The sequence below is a fragment of the Sturnira hondurensis genome, unplaced genomic scaffold (genome assembly GCF_014824575.4).
Source record: "Sturnira hondurensis isolate 20B ecotype Veracruz unplaced genomic scaffold, ASM1482457v3 Scaffold0011299, whole genome shotgun sequence".
NCBI classification, from domain to species: domain Eukaryota; kingdom Metazoa; phylum Chordata; class Mammalia; order Chiroptera; family Phyllostomidae; genus Sturnira; species Sturnira hondurensis.
In genome coordinates, this window is record NW_028083930.1 from 735946 (window position 1) to 759195 (window position 23250).

At 43.7% G+C, this 23250-nt stretch overlaps 2 protein-coding genes across 2 annotated transcripts in view; one reads left to right on the plus strand and one right to left on the minus strand.

Moving 5' to 3' along the window:
* Nucleotides 1-10530, plus strand: part of VSIG8 (V-set and immunoglobulin domain containing 8) — a 36916-nt gene extending 26386 nt beyond the window's left edge. Inside the window, exon 7 of the mRNA XM_037059816.1 lies at nucleotides 10421-10530. Coding sequence (XP_036915711.1) covers nucleotides 10421-10526 — 106 coding nt within the window. The 3' untranslated portion in view covers nucleotides 10527-10530. The remainder of the gene's footprint in view (nucleotides 1-10420) is intronic.
* A 775-nt stretch (nucleotides 10531-11305) lies between these two features.
* SLAMF8 (SLAM family member 8) lies at nucleotides 11306-22245 on the minus strand. The gene is given in 5 exon segments (XM_037059818.1): nucleotides 11306-11874; nucleotides 13587-13688; nucleotides 13772-14077; nucleotides 18818-19141; nucleotides 21899-22245. Coding segments are annotated over 5 exon segments (888 nt in total). The 5' UTR covers nucleotides 21990-22245; the 3' UTR covers nucleotides 11306-11809.
* Between the last annotated feature and the right edge of the window lie 1005 nt (nucleotides 22246-23250).

A 23250-nucleotide genomic window follows, 5' to 3' on the forward strand; every position in this document is an offset into this window, starting at 1 on the left:
TTAATCAGTTGCCTCTCCTACGCTCACCAGTCAGGGCTCCTAACTGTTTCTTAAACTGACATAGGGTATTTGCTGTGGCTACTGTCTTTGTCCAGAACAGCTTTCCTCCAGATTTCCAAATAGCTAGATCCTTACCTCTTTCAAGTCTTTGCTCAACTATCTTGCTCTCATTGTGGCTTTACTTGATTTCGCTGCCTTTCTGCCTGCACTCCTTATTGCTCTTGTCTCCCTTTATTTTTTCTTTAACCTATAGCATGTACCCCATTTTAACATGCTATGTAATTTATTTGTTATAATTATTAATTGATTTCCCCTATTCTGTATACAGTAAGCTCCACAAGAATGGGAATCTTGGTTTTACTCATTCACATACCCAAGCTCCAAAATATACCAGGCATATAGTAGGGACTCAAATATTGCTTCAAGAATTAAAGAGGATGGGAAGAGACAGACAAAGAGTAGCAAGAGGAGTTAACTTCTGCCCCAGAGCCCCTGAGGAGGTAGGAAGTTAGTGAGGAGCAGCCTCTTTCCTTGTGGGTAACCAAGAAGTTCCTAAGAGGCCCAGAAAGTTATCTGAGCCCAGCCAACCGATTGTGCTGGGGAGCATCCAGATAATAGAATCTCTCAACCTGAGACTCTTGGTTTCCTCAGTGGAGCAAATGTCTGAAGAATGGTCTCTCATTGTCCACATGTACTCTTTCTTCACCCTTTGCATTGACCACTTGGTTTGACAATGTGCTTACTGTATGTCAGTGGTAAGACCAAGGTATTAAACCCAGCCCTTCCAGGAGCTCCCAGCCTTGCTAAGGAGACCATTAACCTCATTTAGAAAAATTAAAGAATGATGCACATGGCTGTTGATTCAGCTTCAAGCAAGGCTAGTAGAGCTGATGCTATGAGATCACCTGAGGGAAGGTTTCTGGGAGGAGGTGTGCCTCAGGCTAGGCTTTAAAGCTTTGCATGGAGAAAAAGATGCATAAAGGGCTATATTCAAGGCTGAGAAGTAGGGGAAGAGTTGAGACAAATGGGCAGAGGGCATGAACTTGTCATGTTCAGGAGACAGACAAGAGATGGAATGTGGCTGCTAATTACTGAATCATCTCCATCATAAGTCCTCTGGAGGGTGGGGCTGGGAAAGAGGGGAGTTAAGGTGTGTATGCCAGCTAAAATAGTCCCCACTGAGGGGGTGGGTAAGGATGAAAGGGGTGTTCCTTCCTCCATGTTCTAGACTGAGGGGTCCTATTTTTTCTCTTAAAGAATGCCCAGTAAAGCCTCATTCCCCTAGCACTCCAATTTTCTCTCCACCTTCTATGACTCCATGACCCAGGCAATGAAGAAACCTTTCTCTTCTCTTTAGCATAAGGGACAGAAGGACCAGGCTGACTCAGTCCTCCAGGAATGAGGCCATTTTCTGATGGCAGCATTGAGGCTGTTCTGGTCCCTGAAGCAGACATAACTTGGTGATGGGCTGTTTGTGTGTCCCTCAAACAGGGTGGTTGAACAACCTCTCAGGTGGCTGTGTGTGAGGGGGTAGATGTTCACTGGGTTCAGTGATGACCAGATAGCCACAGCTTCCAGTGATGGGACACAGCAGACTGCTAGTATTGTCCTCTGCCAGCCCAAGAACATCCCCATGGCAAGGCACTGACTCACACTATCCCTGACTCTCTGCCAGTCCTCCCCTCCCCTAGGCAACTCTTTAGCCCTTCAGAAGAATATGGGACATTTTCAGTCCAGAGTAGCTTGCTCGTGTGACTTACCTCCATTGGAGGTAGGATGTGGGATGATCACAGCCTCTGACAATCACTACTTTGGAGTGAGTGATGTGCTACCTACCCTTCTGTGTCTGACCATGACACTCTTCCTTTTCTTGGACAGGCTCTCCCGAGATTGCAACAAGGGCTCCAAATAGGCAATCTCTGTAGCACTCTAGGCTGCAGGGGTGGGGCATGAGGTAGGTTGCATTCAGAGGGTGTTGGGGTCAAGCACAGCCCATCATGGTCACTGAGGCAGCTATAGCACTCCCCACCATTATTAAATTCAAGTCCTTTCTGGAGCTGGGCAGGCAGGATTCAGACCAGCTCGGGGAGAAGCTAACCAGACCAGGATGGGCTGTAGCAGTTTTAGCTGAGGGTGCTATGGGAGGACCTCTTTGCCCAAAGATCTCTTGCAGCCTCTCACATCCTCAGGTTCATATTGATGGATCTGGAATGTGATTCTGAATCTGAAATGTAAAAGCCTACCCAGTTACAGGCATGGACCAGCTGTCTTCTGAGTGGAGTGAGGTGGGTTAAACTATGATTTTCTTCCTCACATTGATTCACATTTAAATTATTAGGTTGGATCATGCAAAATTACTTATTTTGACCACTCTTTTATTTATAAAAATGGCCATTTTTATATAATTCAACCCCAATACATTATTCAGCATCAACATGTTTTGTTCTTTTAAAGCCCTGTTCCCTGATAATTAAGGGCCAATTAATTCTTGACTTTACCTTAAAACTTGCTCTTTTTCCTGTGTTTCTAGTTTTGGTGAAAAGCACCTCCATTTGCCTAGTTACTTAGGTCAGATACCCCTGTGTTACTTAGATCAGATACCTTTGTGTCACCCCTCACCTCATAACCCATTCCTGTCTATTTTTGCTCCTAAATATTTCTTGAATGTACCCACTTCTCACCCCATATCCCTTATTCCAAGCCATCATCTTGTCTTGCTAGGATCACTGCAATAGCTTCATCTTCCTGCTTTCACTTGTTCTCCCTTTAATCCATTCTTCACATAATCACCAGAGCGAGCTTTTAAAAATGCGAGTTTGATCATGTCATTTGCCTTCTTAACACTCTTCAGTGGCCTCCTTTTAAATTTAAAATTAATCTTCAGATCTTACCATTTTAAAAGCCTACTGGACTGTGCATGATCTGACCTTTGTTCTCTCTTTCCAGAGTTTCTCTTGCTCATAAAACTCCAGGCATGGGAGCTTTTTCAGATGTTCATGTGTGCCAAGATCTTTCCAGAAGGATCTTTCCAGTGTGCTCATCCTCAGCATGGTAGATCTTCTCTTCCTGCTGGTCCCTCCTCAGAGAAGCCCTCTTTGTTGCCCCTGCACCTGCTGTATTTAGCTCCCTCATCATCCTTGCTCACAACTTTCAGTTCATCATGGGTGTATATTTGTTTAATGTTAGTCTCTTCAAACTAGACTGCAAGCTTCCTGGGTGCTGAGTGTCTTGTTTATAGCTGCATCTCCAGTGTCTCTGGCACACATTAGCTGCTTGGGAGAGATGTGCTGAGTGATGAACACTGGAGGTGCTCAGTCCTCCAGGAAATCAGGGGCTGCTCCCAGGAGCTTGTTCTTTATTATGGGGGTTCAGGGGAAGTCTCAGGCTCAGGAAGTAGATGGAAATCAGGATAGAAAAAAAGTCCAGGGGAGAGGTCTCCATAGTCAGTCCTGCCCTTAACATTTGTACTGATAAATCAAGCTAACAATCTGTTACATAACACATGTCCTGTCCTCTGACTTTGACAAATATACCTTCAAAATGACCTGGAAGACTGGAGTTAGATTCAGAGATCTTGGACTCCCTGGGTTTCATACTAGAATTTCATAGCATAGGAAGAACTAGCCCCCAATCCCTTCTATAAATCTATCCTACACTGTGAATCTACCCATAAATCTATCCCACACTGTGAAGGTCTATGTGCCCACATATGTGGACATCCCGGGCTTCATGTCTAAGCTTTACACCAACCCCAACAGCTGCCCTTTAGCTACCCTCAGAACTAGGGGTGCACATATAAGTAGTATGGTCCATCTGTGGGGGAATGAATCCAAAAAGAGGGCTTGTACAAGTCCCAGATTCCCATTTGAACAAGGAATTTCATAATTCTGGATTCTTTTAGTGTGTTCTAGAGGGGAGAATGAACTCCAGGTGAATATTCACTGGTCTCCTTGCAGTGGAGGAGAACCAGGGTAGCTCTGCCTTACAGGCCCAAGACAGTGGTCCTCTTGCCTTGGTGGAAGGCTGGTACTATCTGCCTTTGGCCTCCTGGGAATAACTGAATAGGGAATGGACTGACACATCCTCCTTTGCTAATTGTTTCTGGACAGCCTTCAGAGGAATAAACTTTCCACAAACTGCTGCATGAAGTTGGCTGAGGCTCTAGCTGGAACCTCTGGACTTTGGTGTACTCCTCCTCTCAAAGAGTGCATGGGTGACAGTTCCACACCTTCCATGAGTGCTCAGGCTTCAGGATACCTGGCATACTGGGAGCTTGGCACTCTTTATCCCTTCTCCTGGAGTGGCCAGGCCTGCTGTCAGTGTTGCTGCCATCTGCATCTCTCACATTCTCATGCTGAACCATCACCATGCATGGGGAGCTGGGCTCCATGCTCTGTGTTAAGGAGGAGTTCAAAATCCCCAGTGTGTGTGAATTGTTAGGGATTTTCTGGGAGTGTTGTGCTGGAAGGTTGTTATCCAGTTTGAGCAGGAAGGATCCCGGTATATTTCTGAACAAGCCTCCTGAGGGTCTGAGTAGCCCCAGTGAGGGGATTCATACCTGAGGTCAACAGGCTGGGTCTGAGGGTAGGATTGACTGTTTCAGAGTATCGCTCTAAGCATCCAAGCCAGGATCCACCACACCAGGAAGGGGGCACCAGCCCCAACTTGTGAGCAGACTGCTGCCCCACTTTAATGCTACCTAGATGGAAATCTAAAGAAAACCTCCCAGCTTGGGATGTCTTGGTATTTTGGGAACATAGTCAACCAAACAAAACCCTGATGCTACTCTGGGATAACCTTCCTCAAGGAATTATCATGCCATACCTTCTTCAATTCCTGACAATTTAAGCTTTACTCACAGTGAGAGCCTCTGTTTTATTTACCACTTTCCTGTGGACCTGAGTGGTGCTTCTTTGGGATGAAGGTCTCACAGGTCAGGGATGCCTCTGATCACAGGCTGGGGGCTATATTATGGTTTACTCACTGGAATCTGCTGACTTACTGACATGTTCCTTCCCCATTAGATGATAATCTCTTTGGGGGAAGGAATGGTGATGCCACCATTTAGAAATCTCTGGACCCAAGTTGGTACTGATAGCCAGTAAATGATCAGTAAATGCTCACTGAATGAGCAGGTAAATGTATTTCCTGTTCTACAGATTCCTGTTCAACCTTCTTTTTGTATTTTATTTCATTAAGCCAACTGCCACTTGTGGTAAGATGTCCTATAGCGGACTTCCGGCCAAGATAGAGGCATAAGTAGACACACTGTGCCTCCTTGCACAACCAAAATAAGGACAACAAAAACTTAGAAACAAAAAAAGCCCCAGTACTGACAGAAAATTTAACTGTATGGAAGTCTGACAACCAAGGAGTTAAAGAAGAAACATTCATCCAGATTGGTAAGAGGGGTGGAATTGGGTGGCCGGGCAAAGAGTGCTCATGGCAAAGTGGTGGCTAGTGGACCCCAGGCACCCCAGGCAGCAGTGAGCCAGCCCAACAAGGCAGTGGTTGCGGAGGGGCATGGCACAAAAGGTGGCTGGCGCAACTGGGCAGTCCCACATTTCACCACTAAACCAGACAAAACTGAGAAGTAAAACAGAGCTAGCAACCCAGGGTCCCAGCTCAGGGAAATAAAGCCTCAAAACACCAATTGAAAACACCTGTGGGGATTGAGGCAGTGGGAGAGACTCCCAGCCTCACAGGAGAGTTTGCTGGAGAGACCCACAGAGTCCCAGAACATACAAAAACACACCCACATAGGAATCAGCACCAGTAGGGCCCATTTTGCTTGTGGGAAGTGGTGGAAGTGACTGAAATCCAGCAGAGAGCAGAGCAAGCACTATTGTTCCCTCTCAGACTCTGCCCCACAAACAGCTTCACAACCCAGCAACTGGATTGCCCTGCCCTGGTGAACACCTAATGCTCTGCCCCTCACTACATAACAGGCACATCAAAACAACAACAACAACAACAAAAAGATGGCCCAAATGAAAAAAACAGATCAAAGCTCCAGAAAAAATACAACTAAGCAACAAAGAGATAGCCAACCTATTAGATGCACAGTTCAAAGCACTGGCGATCAGGATGCTCACAGAATTGGTTGATTTTAGCTACAAATTAGAGGAACATATGAAGGCTAAACTGATTGAAATGAAGGGAAATGCACAGGAAACCAACAGTAATGAAAAGGAAACTGGGACTCAAATCAAGGGAGTGGACCAGAAGGAAGAAAGAAACAACCAAGCAGAAAAGAATGAAGAAACAAGAATTAAAAAAAGTGAAAAGAGGCTTAGGAGCCTCCAGGACATCTTTAAACATTCCAATGTCTGAATTATAGGGGTACCAAAAGGAGAAGAGGAAGAGCAACAAGTGGAAAAGTTATTTGAACAAATAATAAAGGAGAACTTTCCCAATCTGGCAAAGGAAATAGACTTCCAGGAAATCCAGGAAGCTCAGAAAGTCCCAAAGAAGTTGGACCCAAGGAGGAATGCACCTAGGCACATCATACTTACATTAGCCAAGATTAAAATGAAGGAGAGAATTCTAGAAGCAGCAAGAGATAAAGGGACAGTCACCTACAAAGGAGTTCCCATCAGACTGTCAACTGATTTCTCAAAAGACACCTTCCAGGCAAGAAGGGGCTGGAAAGAAGTATTCCAAGTCATGAAATCTAAAGACCTACATCCAAGATTGCTCTATCCTGCAAAGCTTTCATTGAGAATGGAAGGGCAGATAAAGTGCTTCTCAGATAAGGTCAAATTCAGGGAGTTCATCATCACCAAGCCCTTATTCTATGAAATGTTAAAGGGAATTATGTAACAAAAAGAAGATAAAAAGTATGGACACTGAAAGGACAGCAAACTCACAGTTATTAACAATCACACCTAAAACAAAAGCAAACTAAGCAGACAGCTGTATCAGGAGTGGAACCATAGAAATGGAGATCACATGGAGGGTTAGCAATAGGGGAGTGGGAGGAGGAGAGAGGAGGAAAAGATACAGAGAATAAGTGGCATAGATGGTAGGTAGAAAGTAGACAGAGGGAGGGTAAGAATAGTATGGGAAATGTAGAAGCTAAAGAACTTATAAGTATGACACATGGACATGAACTAAAGTGAGGGAATGTGGGTGCGAGAGAGTGTGCAGGGTGGAGGGGAGTGAAGAGGGGAAATGAGACAACTGTAATAGCATAATCAAACTATATATATATATTTTAAAAGATGTCCTATAGCTCCTCCCCATGCCTCCAAAGGGAGGATCCTTGAAGTTAGCTATACCAGTCAAGCTCAATCTGTTTGTTGGGAATTTCACTTTTCACTGAGAAGCATAGAAACAGAAAATACATTTATTCCACGGTGGCCCTTGAGAAGTTTGTCCTGAAGCCTGCATCCCTGAGGCCCCTTGACTTTGTCCTTTCTGAGGCCTGATTGAATACTATAGACTGAATTTCTGAGTGGTCCTAAAATTTATATGCTGAAACCTACTCCCCAGAGTAATGATATTTGGAGGTGAGCTCCTTGGGAGGTGAGTAGGTCACGAGGGTGAAACCTTCATGAATGGAATTAGCACAGTCATAAAAGAGACCCTAAGAGAGCACCCTTACCCCTCCATCATGTGAGGATACAGCAAGAAGATGGCTGTCTGTGAACTAGGAAGAGGGCTCTCACCAGACACTGAATCTGCTGGTGCTTTAATCTTGGGCCTCCAGAACTGTGAGAAATAAATATCTGTTGATTATAAGACTTGTAGACTATGGTATTCTTTTACAGCAGCCTAAACTAAGACATTGACCTACCCATGACTTTCCAATAATCCCTTCTCTTGCTTTAGTTAAAACCAGAGTTGGCTTCTTTGCTTGCACCCAGAGAATGCTAACTGATACAAGTGTTGGCCCATTATTCTTAAATATGCTAAAGAACATGATTTATTAAATGGCCATATGATTTTATGGATTTCATGCTGTATTGCACTTTCATGACAATAGTATTACCACTTCCCACCAAGCTCTGCTTTGTTTCCAGTTCTGATATGTTTCCTGAGAGATTTACAGAGAAAAATGGTAGAACAAAGGACACTAGAATAACTATTATTTATAGCAAGCACAGATCATTTCTGATACTCTAGGTAGGTCCATTTATTGGCCTCTTTTGTTCCATTGTCTATTCATTCATTCTTTCTTTAATTTATAATTAATTCTCATTGTTGAAAGGATCTTATGGGTTTTCTAGGGCAGGAATGGGAAATTGGTTTCATCTTGTCCCCCCACTTCAACGAATTGTTGGATTTAATTAAGTGTTGTATTGCATGTGGACTCAGTGGAGAAAATGTGTCATAATTAATTATCCATGTTCAACATTGCCTTTGAAGGCAGATTCCTGATTGACTACAACTTCCCACCAAATATTTGAAAAGTCTTTAGTCTATATAATATTGGTCTGAGATGGTTTCTGCTTAAGCATATTTATTGAAACAGCTCACTTCACATTTAGATTTCTCCATTTGTTATCAAGTTTTCCTCTGGTAAGATGCTGGACTGATTTAGAAAACTTAAGGCTAACTCTAAGTAGAGAATAACAATCACTCTGGGCTTTGGTTTTCCACTTGAGAAATAAAAAACTTAAAGTGGGTAACCACTAAATCTTCTTCCACCTTTAAGACACTATTATTCATATGAGTCAATATTTTACCTTTCAGTGACATGTTCTGCTGGCCTTAGCTACACAACCTGGCTTACATTAGAGCCCTTCAAGTACTTGAGGACTTAGAACCTTCTAAGATGTTTGTTTGAGGTAAAAAATGACTGGTTTCTTTAGTCATTTCTTGTGTGATAACTTTTCTAGACTTTCCAGCATTCTGGTCATTCTGGTCATTCTGGTCATTCTCTTCTAGACGTTGGAGTTTTCCAGTGTTGCCCTGGAAGTATGGCTTCTAGAACTGGACTCTGGCCAGTTGTGCAGTGGGAGTATCCCCACTACACACCTATGTGCTCTGCCTGCCCTCCTGGCAGATGAGACCCCCTGTGACCAGTGTACAACCCAATGGGAGGCACCCACTGAGACTGTCCTGGATTTGGGGATGTGCTGTATTAGAAGGCCTTTGTTGGGCTACCTGCAGAACAGATACAGGGAGACATAAAATCAGAGCTGGAGGAAGGTGGTACTTCCCCAAAGGCCAGTAAGTAGCCAAGTGCTGATGAACTGAATAAATGTTACTTAATAAATGTGGAAATAAGATCTGTCAGAGATGTCATTAATGTTTACAGCCATTGTTTTTAAACAAGGCTTTGAGTGCTCCTATCTCTGTTGATAAAAATAATGTCTCTCTAACCCTTTTCTTTTGCTAGGCCTCCTCTCCATTCTCTCTGACATCATGTCACTTGATGCCTTTGCCCCAGCAGCTCTTGTATTTGTCTTTTGCATAAAAGAACAGGTACAGAGGCTCTTACTTAAGGAAAATATAATAAAAACAAGGAAAAGCAAAAGCAGACTTTGAGAAGATTCTCTTCTGACCATGAGCCTACTGGAAATAATAGTACAAAGTTGTCTTGGAAGGAATTTGATACCCAAACAGAGAGGGGTTGCCCTGACCACCCTCACCCCAAAAAGTCCCATGTGTTATGGTCCTAGGCTATCACTCTGACCCCACTTCCACTCTTGCCCTTCTGTATTTTAAATTTTTAATTTATGTATTTCAAGTGAGGTAACATTGGTTAATAACATTATATAAATTTCAGGTGTACAACATTATCATTCAATATCTGTATACTCCATTGCATGCTCATCACTGAAAATCTGGTTTCCATTCATTACCTTTAACTATTTTGTCCTTCCCTCATCCCCTTCCACTCTGGTAACCACCATTCTGTTGCCTTTATCTATGAGTTTGTTTTTGTATTGTTTGTTACATTTTTGTTTTAAACAAGAAGGCAACCAACAGAATGTAAGAAAATATTTCACATATTTCCAATCAAGGGTTAATATCCAAAATATATAAAGAATTCATATAACTTAACAACAAAACACCTGCAAACAACCCAATTAAGAAATGGGCAGAGAATCTCAATAGATATTTTTTCAAGGAAGACATACAGATGGCCAACAGGCATGTGAAAATATGTTCAAAATTACAAATTATTAGGAAAATGCAAATCAATATCACAATGAGATACTACCTCATACCTCTTAGAATGACTAGTACCAATAAGACAAGAAATAACAAATGTTGTCTAGGATTTGGAGTAAAGGGAACACTTGTGCATTGTTGGTGGGATTGTAAATTGGTACAGCTACTGTGAAAACAGTTTGGAGGTTCCTCAGAAAATTAAGAATGGAACTATCATATGATCCAGCAATTCCACTTCTTGGTAGTCATCTGAAGACTATGAGAACACTAACTTACATTTCCATGTTCATTGCAGCAAGATACGGAAACAACTTGAGTGTCCATTGAAAGACAAATGGAGAAAGAAGATGTGGTACATATATACAATGGAATACTACTCAGCCATAAAAATGATAAAATAGTGCCATTTGCAACAATATGGATGGACCTTGAGGATATTATAATGAGTGAAATAAGTCAGACAGAAAAGGACAAAGGCCATATGATGTCACTCATATGTAAAATATAAAACAAAAAAAGTAAGAATCAAACAAAACAAAACAAAGCAAAACAAACTCACTATCTTATTTTGACCCAGTCACCTTGGCCTCCATTCTATATAAAAAGGTATTAAGTGTAAAATGGCATCCATCTCAACCATAGTATATTAACCATCCTTTGATTTTCTATAACTAATTGTAAATTACCTTTCAGGGTGGTGAATTAAGATGATCTGAAAGTCTTTCAGACCAAAAAGAGAAAGCCTCCCACCTTCATCTAATTCTAGATCTTTTCTTATAATAATGCCTTGATCTTCAAGAAAGCATCAAGGTCTTAAACTGTAAAGGACGGGACTGGGGCTGGAAGTGGGTGATTCAGAGATTCACAATTACTTCAGAGGCCTAATGTCTTTTAAAGTCTGAAACCCAGGCTAGAGGCAACCTTTCTGTGCTAGTTGGTTAAGTAATATGTCAGGGCTATCATAACAAGGTACCACTGACTGGGTGGCTTAAGCAGCAGACATTTATTTTCTTGTAGTTCTGGAGGCTGAAAGCCCAAGATCAATGTGTCAGCTGGTTTGGTTTCTTGAGGCCTCATTCTTTGGCTTGCAGACGGCTTCATTCTCTGTCTTCCCATGCCATTCTTCTATGTGTGTGTATTTCTGGTCACCAAGGACATTGATGTCCTTTTCTTATAAGGACACCAGGTATATTGGATTAAAACCCCATTCCAGTGACTTAATTTAAGCATATTTATCTACTTAAAGTCCCTATCTCCAAATAGTCATATTGGGGATATTGGGGTTAGAACTTCAACATATGAATTTTGAGGGGAAAAATAGTCCATAACAATACTTCATGAGCAGTGGTAGGATGTGAATGCTCTCAACAATCACTGTCCCTGTGAGTCCAAGAGACTGCCCAGTGTCCTTTAGGGAATATACTCTTTGGCCCAACTTGCCCAGACCAGAGCCAGGACATGCAACAAGGGGAGAAGGAAGGGGGAGGGTATAGATGGTCATGCCATTGTTTTCTGTCTTCCCAATGTAACAACTGCCCAGGCTGCTCCTGGGAAGTGGGACAAAGTCTCACAGGAGGTACAAGAACCATGGTAGTTTCTGGTATGTCCCAGACTGTTATGTGCCTGGGCAGTGCCTAGTTCCTCATGATCTAGCATCAGTTTATCTTCTTCCTCATGGCAGATCCTACACAAGGGGGTTCTCTGTCTCTAGAGCCACTCCATTAGCACAGGCATCCTTCTTCTTTTTTCCTGGCAAGGAGATAAGAAAGAAGGTTACCCCTCCAACCTTTGGAATCTTAGCATCCCTCACCTGGCCCAATGGCTCTGAATCCCAATTGTCCTGAGCCAAGATCACCTGGGGCAAAACCCAAAAACAACAACGCCCCCCCACATTCCCCCCCCCCCATCCTGTTTTTTCAAGACCCAGGAAAAGGAGATGTTTCAAAGATAGGAAGTTCTTCCTAATGTCTAGACTTCCTCTGAAACTATGCCATACATTTAGCTGTAAAAAGTATGGAAAATTAGAGCTGGAATGGACCCAGTTAAATGGCTGGCCAGAAGCCAAATGGCAGAGCCAGGGCCAGCCACTGGACTCCCTCTGCAGAGCCTTTCTGTTGGCTTCTTTCTGTCCCTTCTTGGTGACCAAAGCCATTGTTTACTGAGCCTTGGAAACATTAGGCTGAATGAAAGAAGTTAGTCATAAAGAGACACATAGTGCATTATCCAGAATAGATAGTATATAGACAGAAATTAGATTAGTGGCTGCCTAGGCCTGGATGGGAAGGAAGGATTAGGGAGTGATGGCTAAGGGGTTTGGGGGTTTATTTTTGGGGTAATGAGAATGTTCTAAAATTGATTGTGGTAATAGATACACAAATCTTTAATACAACAAAAGCCACTAATCTGTACACACTTTGAATGGGTGAGTTGTATGGTACGTGAATTAGATATCAATAAAGGTGTTGAAATCAAAAGTTGCTCCCTTCCTGGCTCTACCTTCTTACTGCAAATCCTAAGGACAGTCTGGGGGTAGACAGGGTCCCTGGGTGACATGTGACCTCAGCTGCTCTTCCCTCCTCCTCCAGGGAAAGAATATACAAGAGCTGGTCATCCACCCCAGCTCCATGCTGAGTAGCTGAGGTCCCATGCCTTCCTTCTCCTTGCTTACCCACTCTTTCCACCCTGGGGCCAGCAAGCCCATACATCCTGGGACACACATGGACATGAAGCCTAGGGCAGTGGAGTTGTTTCTCTCAGGGTTAGAGGATTCTGGGGCAAAGGCAGGGCTAATGGGTATAAAGCTCAGAACCTGGCTAACCTCTGTGTTTCCCCTTCCCTCTTCTTGAGAAGTAGGCCCTATCTCTCCTGGGAAGAGAAGCGCTTTGTTCAGGAAGTATCTCCTAGGCAACAATGGGTTGGGATTCAACTAGACCTTCACTCAACAAATCTTTATTACCAGCTGTGTAACAGGAACCATTGCTAGGTGCCCAGTTGTGACCCAGCCTTTGCTTTTAAAAGGCTGAGAACTTAGTATTGGAGTAAATGCAGTAAGAACTGTGATTGAGGTAAGCAATGGACATTAAAGGCAGGACACTAATCCATTCTGGGGATAAGGAAGAAGGTCAGGAAGGCTTCCTGGAACAGGCACACTTTGAAGATTATATAGGAGATAACCCAATAAAGGAGTTGAGTGGAAATCATGGCAAGTGTGTTTCAGACAGGGAAATGGAATGTACAAAGGCCTGAAGATATATGTAAAAGAATACTTCATTTGAAGAACTACAAAGAAACTTCAAGTCTTTTTGGAGGACAGAATAACAAGATGGAAAGGGCAAGAGATGAGGTGAGAAAGGTAAGGAGAACAGATCTTCTGAGGACAAATAGGAGGAAGTCCAAATTCTACCCTCCTTTCCAGCAGATTCAGCACCTCCTCCCACCTCCAGTACCTGCAGGACTCCCACCTGAGCAGGGGCCCCAGTGCCAAGCAGAGAGGAGACCAGCCAAGATTAGGAGCAGCAAGACAGGCACCACCACCAGCAGCACATTTTTGTCGGAGGATTTCCCTGATGCAGGACATGGAGGGGGCAGGGTCAGAGATGGACTTGGTACTTCACCACCCTACATTGACCCCTTGCCTATGGCATACCTGCCTCATTATTGCAGCTCTCCCAGGGGTTGACTACAGTTGAGTTCCAGCTGACAGAGTTGGAGACAATGCAGGAATAGGCCATACCCTTGTCTCCTGGTCCCAATGAAGCCATCAACACCTGTCCATCCATGAAGAGGCCATGTGGCTTGGTACCAAAGTCAATGATCCCCTCCTGTTTCCAGCTATAGGTTATATTGCTGATGTTGGGGACCCAACAAGACAGGAATGATTGGCAAGTCTTCGGGGGCTGAGCATCCCCAGATAGAGCAATGAACACTTGTACCATGGGCCTGGGTACTGCATCTAGGCAAGAACAGTAGAGTGGGTATGGATTATAGAGATGCTGGGCAGGGACCACAGCTTTGGGTCTGGGATCCATGCAGGCTTAGATGCCACCTGTGACTAGTCTACTCTCACTCCAAAACCTTGTCTGACTTCCCACTGACCACAGGACAAAAGTTGAATTCCTTAATCTGAAATTAAAAGTCATTCATAAAATGGGTGATGTAAACCTCTTCAGCTATACATTCTACTGGCCCTCTCCACCTATCCTAATTAATTTCCATTCTCTCAAATATGTCATGTTATTTCTGCTTTCATATGTTTCAGTTGTGCATGTGTGCCTTTCTCTTCTTGTCTTCTTAGAAAACTCCTGGGCCCAGCTTGAACACATTGCTTGCTGCCCTGATTGTGAAGCCTTCCCTGACATATTTGATGGTGTGGTATTGAGCCCTTCAAGCACTCTGTTCCTTATCAGAGCACTTTCCTCATGATATAGTGGTCAGAGAGACAATAAGCATTTATTAGGTCAGTCAAAATAACATGTACAATCCTGGACTTTTAGAATTTGGAGAGGACAAATACTGACAAGTGATTATGAATAATTAAGAAAATAATTTCAATGGTGAAAAATGCTGTGAAGGGGCTCTGTTTTGTTACCTCCATAACCCTCAGTCTCTAGGTGCTCAGCTACTTGGGCCATTGAACAAATTGGTGTCCTGGTATCCTATGCAGTGGCTCCCATTTTCTCTTTTTTTAAAAGCACAATTTATTTTTTTAAGATTTTATTTATTTATCTTTAGAGAGGAAGGGAAGGAGAGAAGGAGAGAAATATCAATGCACGGTTGCCTCTCGTGAGTCCCCTGCTGGGAACTCGCTTGCAACCCAGGCATGTGCCCTGAGTGGGAATCGAACCGCAATCGTGTGGTTCGCAGGCCCACGCTCAATCCACTGAGCTACATCAGCCAGGGCTCCCATTTTCTATATAGGTTGATGAGTGATGTGTCTCCATGGCAATGGGGGCCAAGGGGGAAGCATTTTGGTAACAATGAGAGAACTCAGTGTCTGAGAGCATTTCAAAGTTAAGCAGAGTAAAACTTCTCTAAGGCCAGCTCAATATGTTAGGATTTGCACTATGAAAAAAAAAGTAAAATTTTGCTGGGCACACTAATAGTATAAACAAAGATTACAGGGGGAGTTATTTGCACTACTTACAAGGAGAAGCTGATTCCAAACCTGAAGGACACAGTAGAAACACCATTCACATCTATAGTAACTGATCTGCTAATTCAAATCCTTCTTTATCTATTGTCAAAGCAGAGCTTCTAAGGATGTCTGGCAGCTTTGTGCAATTAGTTCTAATCAGGCCATGTATTTGGAAGCAATAAAACAACAATTACTGGACTTCTGGCCAAGATGGAGGTATAGGTAGACACACTGTGCCTCCTTGCACAACCAAAAGAAGGACAACAAATTTAAAAGCAAAGAACAACCAGAACTGCCAGGTAATCAAACTGTATGGAAGTCTTACAACCTAGGAGTTAAAGAAGAAACATTCATCCAGACTGGTAGGAGGAGCGGAGAGAGAACTCGTGGCAAGGCAGTGGCTGGCGAACCAGGTGGTCCCATGTTCATGTGCGGATAAACTAGGAGGAACAACTGGGGAGTGAGACTACCCAACTCAGGGTTCCAGCATGGGGAAATAAAGACTCAAAGCCTCTGCATGAAAACACCTGTGGGGGTCAGGCAGTGGGAGAAACTCCCAGCCACACAGGAGAGTTTGTTGGAGAAACCCACAGGGTCTTAGAACATACATAAACCCTCCCATTGGGAATCAGAAAGGCCCAATTTGATTGTCGGTAGTGGAGGAAGTGACTGAAAACTGGCATAGAGTGGGGCAAGCAGCATTGTTCCCTGTGGGACCCCTACCCCACATACAGCATCACAAAGCAGCAATGTGGATTGGCCCACCCTGGTGAACACCTAGGGCTCTCTTCCTTACTATGTAACAGGTGCCCCAAGACAAAAAAAATGGCCCAAATGTAAGAAAAGCTCCAGAAAAAGACAACAACTAAGCAATGAAAACATAGCCAACTTATCAGATGCACAGTTCAAAACATGGGTAATCTGCATGCTCACAGAATTGGTTGAATATGGTCACAAATTAGAGGAAAAAATGAAGGCTATGGTAAGCAAAATAAAGGAAAATGTACAGGGAAGCAACAACAATGGGAAGGAAACTAGGACTCAAATCAATGGTGTGGACCAGAGGAAGAAATAAACATTCAACCAGAACAGAATGAAGAAACAAGAATTCAAAAAAAAAATGAGGGGAGGCTTAGGAACCTCTGGGACAACTTTAAATGTTCGAACATCCGAATCATAGAGGCACCAGAAGGAGAAGAGGAAGAGCAAGAAATGGAAGACTTATCTGAACAAATATTGAAGGGGAATATTTCTCCAATCTGGCAAAGGAAATAGACTTCCAGGAAGTCCAGGAAGCTGAGAGAGTCCCAAAGAGGTTGGACCCAAGGAGGAATACACCAAGGCACATCATAATTACATTGGCCAAGATGAAAGAGAAGGAGAGAATCTTAAAAGCAGCAAGAGAAAAGGAGACAGTCACCTACAAAAGAGTACCCATAAGACTGTCAGCTGATTTCTTGAAAGAAACCTTTCAGGCAAGAAGGGGCTGGAAAGAAGTATTCCAAGTCATGAATGGCAAGGACCTACATCCAAGATTACTCTATTCAGCAAAGGTATCATTTAGAATGGAAGGGTAGATAAAGTGCTTCTCAGATAAGGTCAAGTTAAAAGAGTTCCTCATCACCAAGCCCTTATTATATAAAATGTTGAAGGTACTTATCTAAGAAAAAGAAGAAGGCCAAAACTGTGAACAGTAAAATGACAACAAATTCACAACTATCAACAACTGAACATGAAAAACAACAAAGACAAACTAAGCAAACAAGTAGAACAGGAACAGAATCACAGAAATAGAGATCACACAGAGGGTTATCAACAGGGGAGTGGGAGGGGGAGAAAGGTACAGAGAATAAATAGCATAAATGGTAGGTAGAAAATAGACAGGGGGATGTTAAGAGTAATATAGGAAATGTATAAGTCAAAGAACTTATATGTATGACTCATAGTCATGAACTAAAGGGGGGATGTGGGTGAGAGGGGGTGTGCAGGGTGGAGGGGAATAAGGGGGGGATGGGACAACTGTAATAGCATAATCAATAAAATATGTTTAAAAAAAACCCAAATAGCAATTTCCTTAAATTTGTAATTCAAATGCCCAGAACAAAGTATTTTAGAGCTTAGTGGTATGGTTACTGCATGTATTATTACATTCTATGTCCTCCTTTTACATGTGCAGCATCTGAGACTCAAATAAGGAAGGAACTCCAGGGCTGCCTGTATGGTTGTATATGTTATTCATTGCACAAGAGCATTGGGTAAGGGGGTAACAGGTGAAGGTGGTGGTTCTGAGATCTAGGCAGCATTCTGCTTGCCAAACTGTACAACTGGTTCAAGGTTGCATGCATACAGGACATCCATCTAGTTGCACATCAGCACTCTGAGGGAATGCGCAAGCCAGTTAGCTCCCTCAGGGCAGAGGATGTTTCTCTCTTTCTAATTTGCTACTGCCTTTCTTTCCCTCATTGTTTTTCTTGCCCTAGCTGTCAACTTTACTCTCCATTCTTAAATTTGGACCTTTTCATCCCCTCTACCAAATTTTGAAAGTTTTACTGAAATTGTACTTTGGGGTCACTCACATAATTTCCAAGTCATTAGATAGATAAATAAGAGCCAGAGGACCATTTTTTTTCTTGACTAGCAGAAATATAGTAGAGGTGGAGGTGATGGTGGGAGAGATAGAGGTGGAGGTGAGAGTGGAGGTGGTAGAGGTGGAGGTAGTGGTAAATGTAGTTGTGATGGAGATTGATATAAAGTTGTTGGAAAGAAAGACCCTTAGTGCCCCCAGTGAATTCAGCCATGGAGCTGAGGCCTGATTACACCTGCATGAATGGCCATGGCAAAACCCTGTGGAGCAGAGGTCTGCCTGGCTGAGCCAGGCTAACCCACAGAATTATGAGAAATAAAAACAGCTGTTTTTAGCTATTTGTTTTGCAGCAATGAATAACTGAAAGAACCCATGAATGTTATATAGTTAAAAATCTCTAAGTATATCTGAAAGAACTCTTTAAAAAACATAAAATAAAAATTCTGTACTTTTAACTACAGTTGAATTATAATTTAATTTTTTAATAAAAATCTTGTGTCAATTTAATTGGCAGTATTTTTTTCTTTTTAGTGGTATATAAAATAATGGCACATCATAATCTGATACCTTCAAACTGATGAAATATAGGTCAGCTTCTGTCCTAGATGGTATTCAAGCACCATTATATTTCACTGTTATGAGCATCTATGTGATAATATTATCATGATACCCACTTTACTAATGAGAAGGCTGACACCAGAGCTAAGCATTGTATTCAAGGCCACTTAACCAAGAAAACACCAAGTTGGAACTCAGACAAAGATTGTAGTGGGCAGATCTGGATTGCTCTAGATAGAGCTCACCTGGAAGAACCTGAGGATTTTCTTAGTTGTGGCTGCAGGTCTCTGAATTGGCCACAAAGTCAGAGGCCCAAGGTTTCCGGAATCCAGTCCTCCAACTCCCAGGACTCAGGATGCCTTTCCAGGTCTTTGTGGAGGGAGACAGGGCAGAGAGCCAGTGTCAAGCACACTCACTATACACCTTGAGCTATAGGATCTGGGTCCAGGTCTGACCTCCAGTGTCCACTAGCCACACAGAGAAGTTGCCGCTGTCTCCAGACTCCAGTGGCCGGACCTCCAGGCTCAGGTTGCTGTGCCTCTGGGTTCGATCCAGGAAGCGGAAGTGGTACAGAGTCTTTAGGGAACCTTGGAAAGATGTGGCCAGGAGCTCCTCTGAAGGCCAGAGAGATCTTCAGATGGCCTCTCAAACTTGGAAGCCAGGGTGGCACTCTGCCATCAGGAGCATGGAGCCCCCAACCTGGCCCTGCACTTGGGCACCAGTAACTGCAACAGGAAATGCTGCAGCAAGTCTCCCCAGAGCCATGTCACTGCTTCCCCCAAGCTCATATCTCTCCTGCATGTAGCTGGGAGCAAATTAGTGTGGGGGCGATTTCCCTTGCAAGTCCCCCCAGTTGCCACAGATGAAGAGAAAAGATGACTGAGACATGATGTGATCTACTTGGGGAGGAGAAGTGAGCAGTGGCCAGTTTCTCCGAGGAGATAAAGGCCTGGAGCCCCCTCCTCCATAGCCTTTTATTAGGTTCTAATACACAGGAATACACGGAGACAAGGATCAAACAGTAGATAACGTTTCAAAGAAATCTGAGGGCTTCAGAGTCTGTCAGGAACAGAGTTTTAGGGTTTCCTGCTCGAACCGTTAACATATGAATGAAAGCACTCTTAGCAAAGCAAATTTCACAGGTTTATCAGGAAGTCTTTGTGGTGCCAGATTTTTTCCTGGGACACACTCTAGCAAGGTGAGGAGCTGCACCCCTCCCCATCAGGTGTTTAGGTTTAGGGGATTAGAGCCAGGAAGTGCTTCTTCCAGAAGATGTGGGGACTTGGGCTATGCCAAAGCTGGGGGCTGGTGAGAGTCCATTGCTCTTAGTTGCAGGCCCCCAAGTCCTTCCATCATGGCCTCCCAAGTGGTCATGTCTGGCCAGGGGAATAAGAAATTGCACTGCAGATTTGGAGGGAGCCAGTTCATTCAAGGCCTGGAAAGTGACATTGGCATTTGGGCTTTATCCTTAGAGCAATGGGGGCTCTAGACTAGGTTTTAAGTAAGAGAGCAACAGGTTAGAAAAGAGACCTTTTCTAACAGTGCTGTTAGAAAGATCACTCCAGCAGGAGGGCAAAGGATGCATTGTATGTAGGTGGGGCAAGACAGAGGCTGCTTCTATTAATCCAAAGGTGAGTGATGGAAACTTGTATTGAGGGGGAGCAACTGAGATGGATAGAGGTGGCAGGACCTGAGAGAGATAAAGATGCATAATCAATGAGATCTGGTAACAGATTGGATGTGAGGAGTGAAGGAGAAATAAGTCAAGGATGGCCCCCAGGTCCTTGGGACCCACAGGTGTCATTCTCTGTGATCCAGAAGAGGAGGAGAGACAGAATGAGGGGACAGGAAGTGGCAGGATACTGAGTCTTGCTGGGAACATACTGAGTTTGAGGTGTGTGGGTGATGTCTCTGCTTGAAGTGCCCCCTGCCTCCTTCACTGGCTAATTTTTGTTTATTCTTAAGCATCAAGTTTCCCTGATCTCCCCCTTCCATCTCTGTACATTATACACTTGTTCTCTATGCTCCCTCAGTGGCCTGGGATAATAGCTATGAACTGGCCTTATTACCTATTTATGAGTCAGTGTCTCCCACTGACCCGTGAGTTCCTCTTTTCATCTTTGCACTCCCACTGCCCATCACTGTTTGGGAGGAGGACATGGAAGCTCAGTAAATTTCTCTGAATAAATGGCAAAATTTGCTGCTTTACCTTGTATCTAGCACAGTGGTGGGTGCAGAGTTGCAGAGCAGAATATAAGCAGACATGGGACATACCCAAGTACTGGGAGTTTGGTTAAGGAAATGTGTTCTGGGTGGTCACTCAGCCAGCCACTGGTAACTCTAGTTCCTCGTCCACCTCACTGCCCTCCCTGGCCCAAATCATTTCAGGCTTGATTGGAGGTGACTTCAGGGTAAAGGCAGAGTGGAGACACAACATAGAGAAGAAATAGCACTGGATATCAGTCAAGACTCCTAGTTCTGTCTTATCCTGCTCTGCCCAAGAGCTCTGTGACCTTCAGCTATCACCCTCTTTTCTGGGCTTCCATTGTTCCACCTGTAAAACAAGAAGGTGCACCAGATCAGCTGTACTCATCTCATTTACCATTAAGAGCCTTTTGAAAAAATTATTTTTGCCTGCTGTGGCCAAAGATTTGAAAGATTTTTGAACCAAACAGATTTCTTTTATTTGAAGGGTTTCCTTCACAACATTTAGAAATGTTGAAATTTTCAGAGCCTTTAAAGTCCTCAAGATCAGGGACTCAGGAGGGACATTGGGCAAAGTCATTTCAAAGTCACTGTGAATCTGATGTAAACAAAGTTGTCTTTGTCTTTGCCATACCCTAAAACTCCTATCCCTGGCCTTGCAGTGCTGACCCATGTCACACTGAGTACTTCTTAACCAAGGAAGGGAAGTTAGGCCACAGACAGAATGGAGATGCCCTGTGCTGAAGAGATCCAACAAGTAAGCATTTCATCATACCATTATTGGCCACTCCAGGTCCACATATCCTACATTAAATTTGCTCTCACCTCTCACTCCTACTCAGTATTCACCTTCCCTTACACAGACCTCAGGAAGGGCCTCAGGTTTTTGACAGGCTGTTGGAAAAACATCCTCAAGAGTAGAAAGAGTCCTGCTCTGCCTTGCCTTCCACTGCTCTCCCCAGACTGTATTTAGAATTCTCAAGTGGTAACATTGCCAGGCCCTTGCCATCCCTAAAGCCATCTCTTTCTAAGCCACTGGTACCACCAGCCTCAGTTTTAACTGCCCTGGACCACAAAACGGTTCAAGTCTCGTGAAGATGGATTCTTCCAGCACTGCTGCCTCTTTCCACCCAGGACCCCACATCTCTTTGCCTCTGCCTAGTTTTCAAGGTTCCCCCAAAGCTTGCTCCTGGGCTCTCACTTTGGATGGTGAGGCCCTGCCCAGACATCTGGCGAGGGGCTGCTGGATGGGTCAGCTCTCTGAGGTCAGGCCACTCACCTGTCCTGCTTACCTGCCCAGAGAAGCAGACTCCACAGGGACCACACAGCCATCCTTTTCCAGAGAGGCAGGCAAACTCCCTTGATAACCAAAATCCAGAACATTCTAGGTCAAATAAATGCACAGAAGGAGCTGTAGTCCTTCTGGAAAGTCCCATTTTCAGAAGGAGGAATCTTGACTCATAAGATGACCAAAAACTGAAATATCCAGAATAAAGTGGAAGTTGGTTGCAGGCCTTGCTGGATTCTTTCAAGAATGTTTCTTGTAAGTCAGTCCCTCTCACATGCTTTTGGTTGCCCATGCAATTACAAGCCACAAGCACCACCACACAAGTCCACATCCTATCCTCAGACTCTCTCTCTTTCTCTCCCCTTCCTTCCTCTCTCCTTCTTTCCCTTCCTCCAGAACTCCCTCCATTTTACCCTGCCCTGAGTTTCTGGTTGCAGCCTCAGAGAGCTTTGAACTGCAATTTCCATAGTCACTTCTCTTCTGCTTAAAATTCCTCCATGGCCTCCTGCTACCCTCAAGACAAAGACTATACTCTTGGCTTAGCATACAAGGCTCTACTAAGTTCTACTCCAGCCTTCTTCTTCAGGCTTGTCTTCCATGTCCATTATATTTGTAGTCACACTGTAGAATGGACAGTCCCTGCAGGCTCCATATATGCCAGCTGTCTTACTCATCTCAGTATTACTCAGTTGAGCCTCACTACAGTTTATATAGTTAGAACACAAACTCAAATATGGGTGTCAGTTAATGTAACCAGAGAATGGGAAGATCCCCATGGCATAACAGTGCTTAACAATGCACTGGCCTCTTTAAGAGTCCAATGGTTTGTTGGCACTTTGATTGCATTTATTGTTTTTGCTATAGTTGTTGCAGCTACAGCAGCCATGGCAACTGCTGCCCTCATTGGGTCAGTTCAAACTGCTTATACTGTTCATGTTCTCTTAACCAATTCCACTTTAGAAATGCTTTAACAGGCCCAGATTGATCAAGAAATCCTGACCCGACTTTCTGCAGTTGAATCAGCACTTAACTGGATCGGTGAATGCCAGGATGCACTAGTGATCCTTCAGCAGCTGACCTGTGTTCCTGGTTTCTCCAAACTATGTGTCACCCCACTACAATGGAACTCCAGCCAATATTCCTGGAGTGATACTCAACATCACCTAAGAGGAGGTTTTTCTACTAATTTAAAGGGACGAATCAATAAATTGCGATCAGAGTTACAGCAACAGTTGCAGGACATTCAATGCTTAACTAAGCAGGACATTCTTCAAATCCTTAATAATAATCTCGGCTCATTAAATCCAAAACACTGGTTTGATGGACTCAGCCTAAGATTGTGGTTCACTAGAGCTG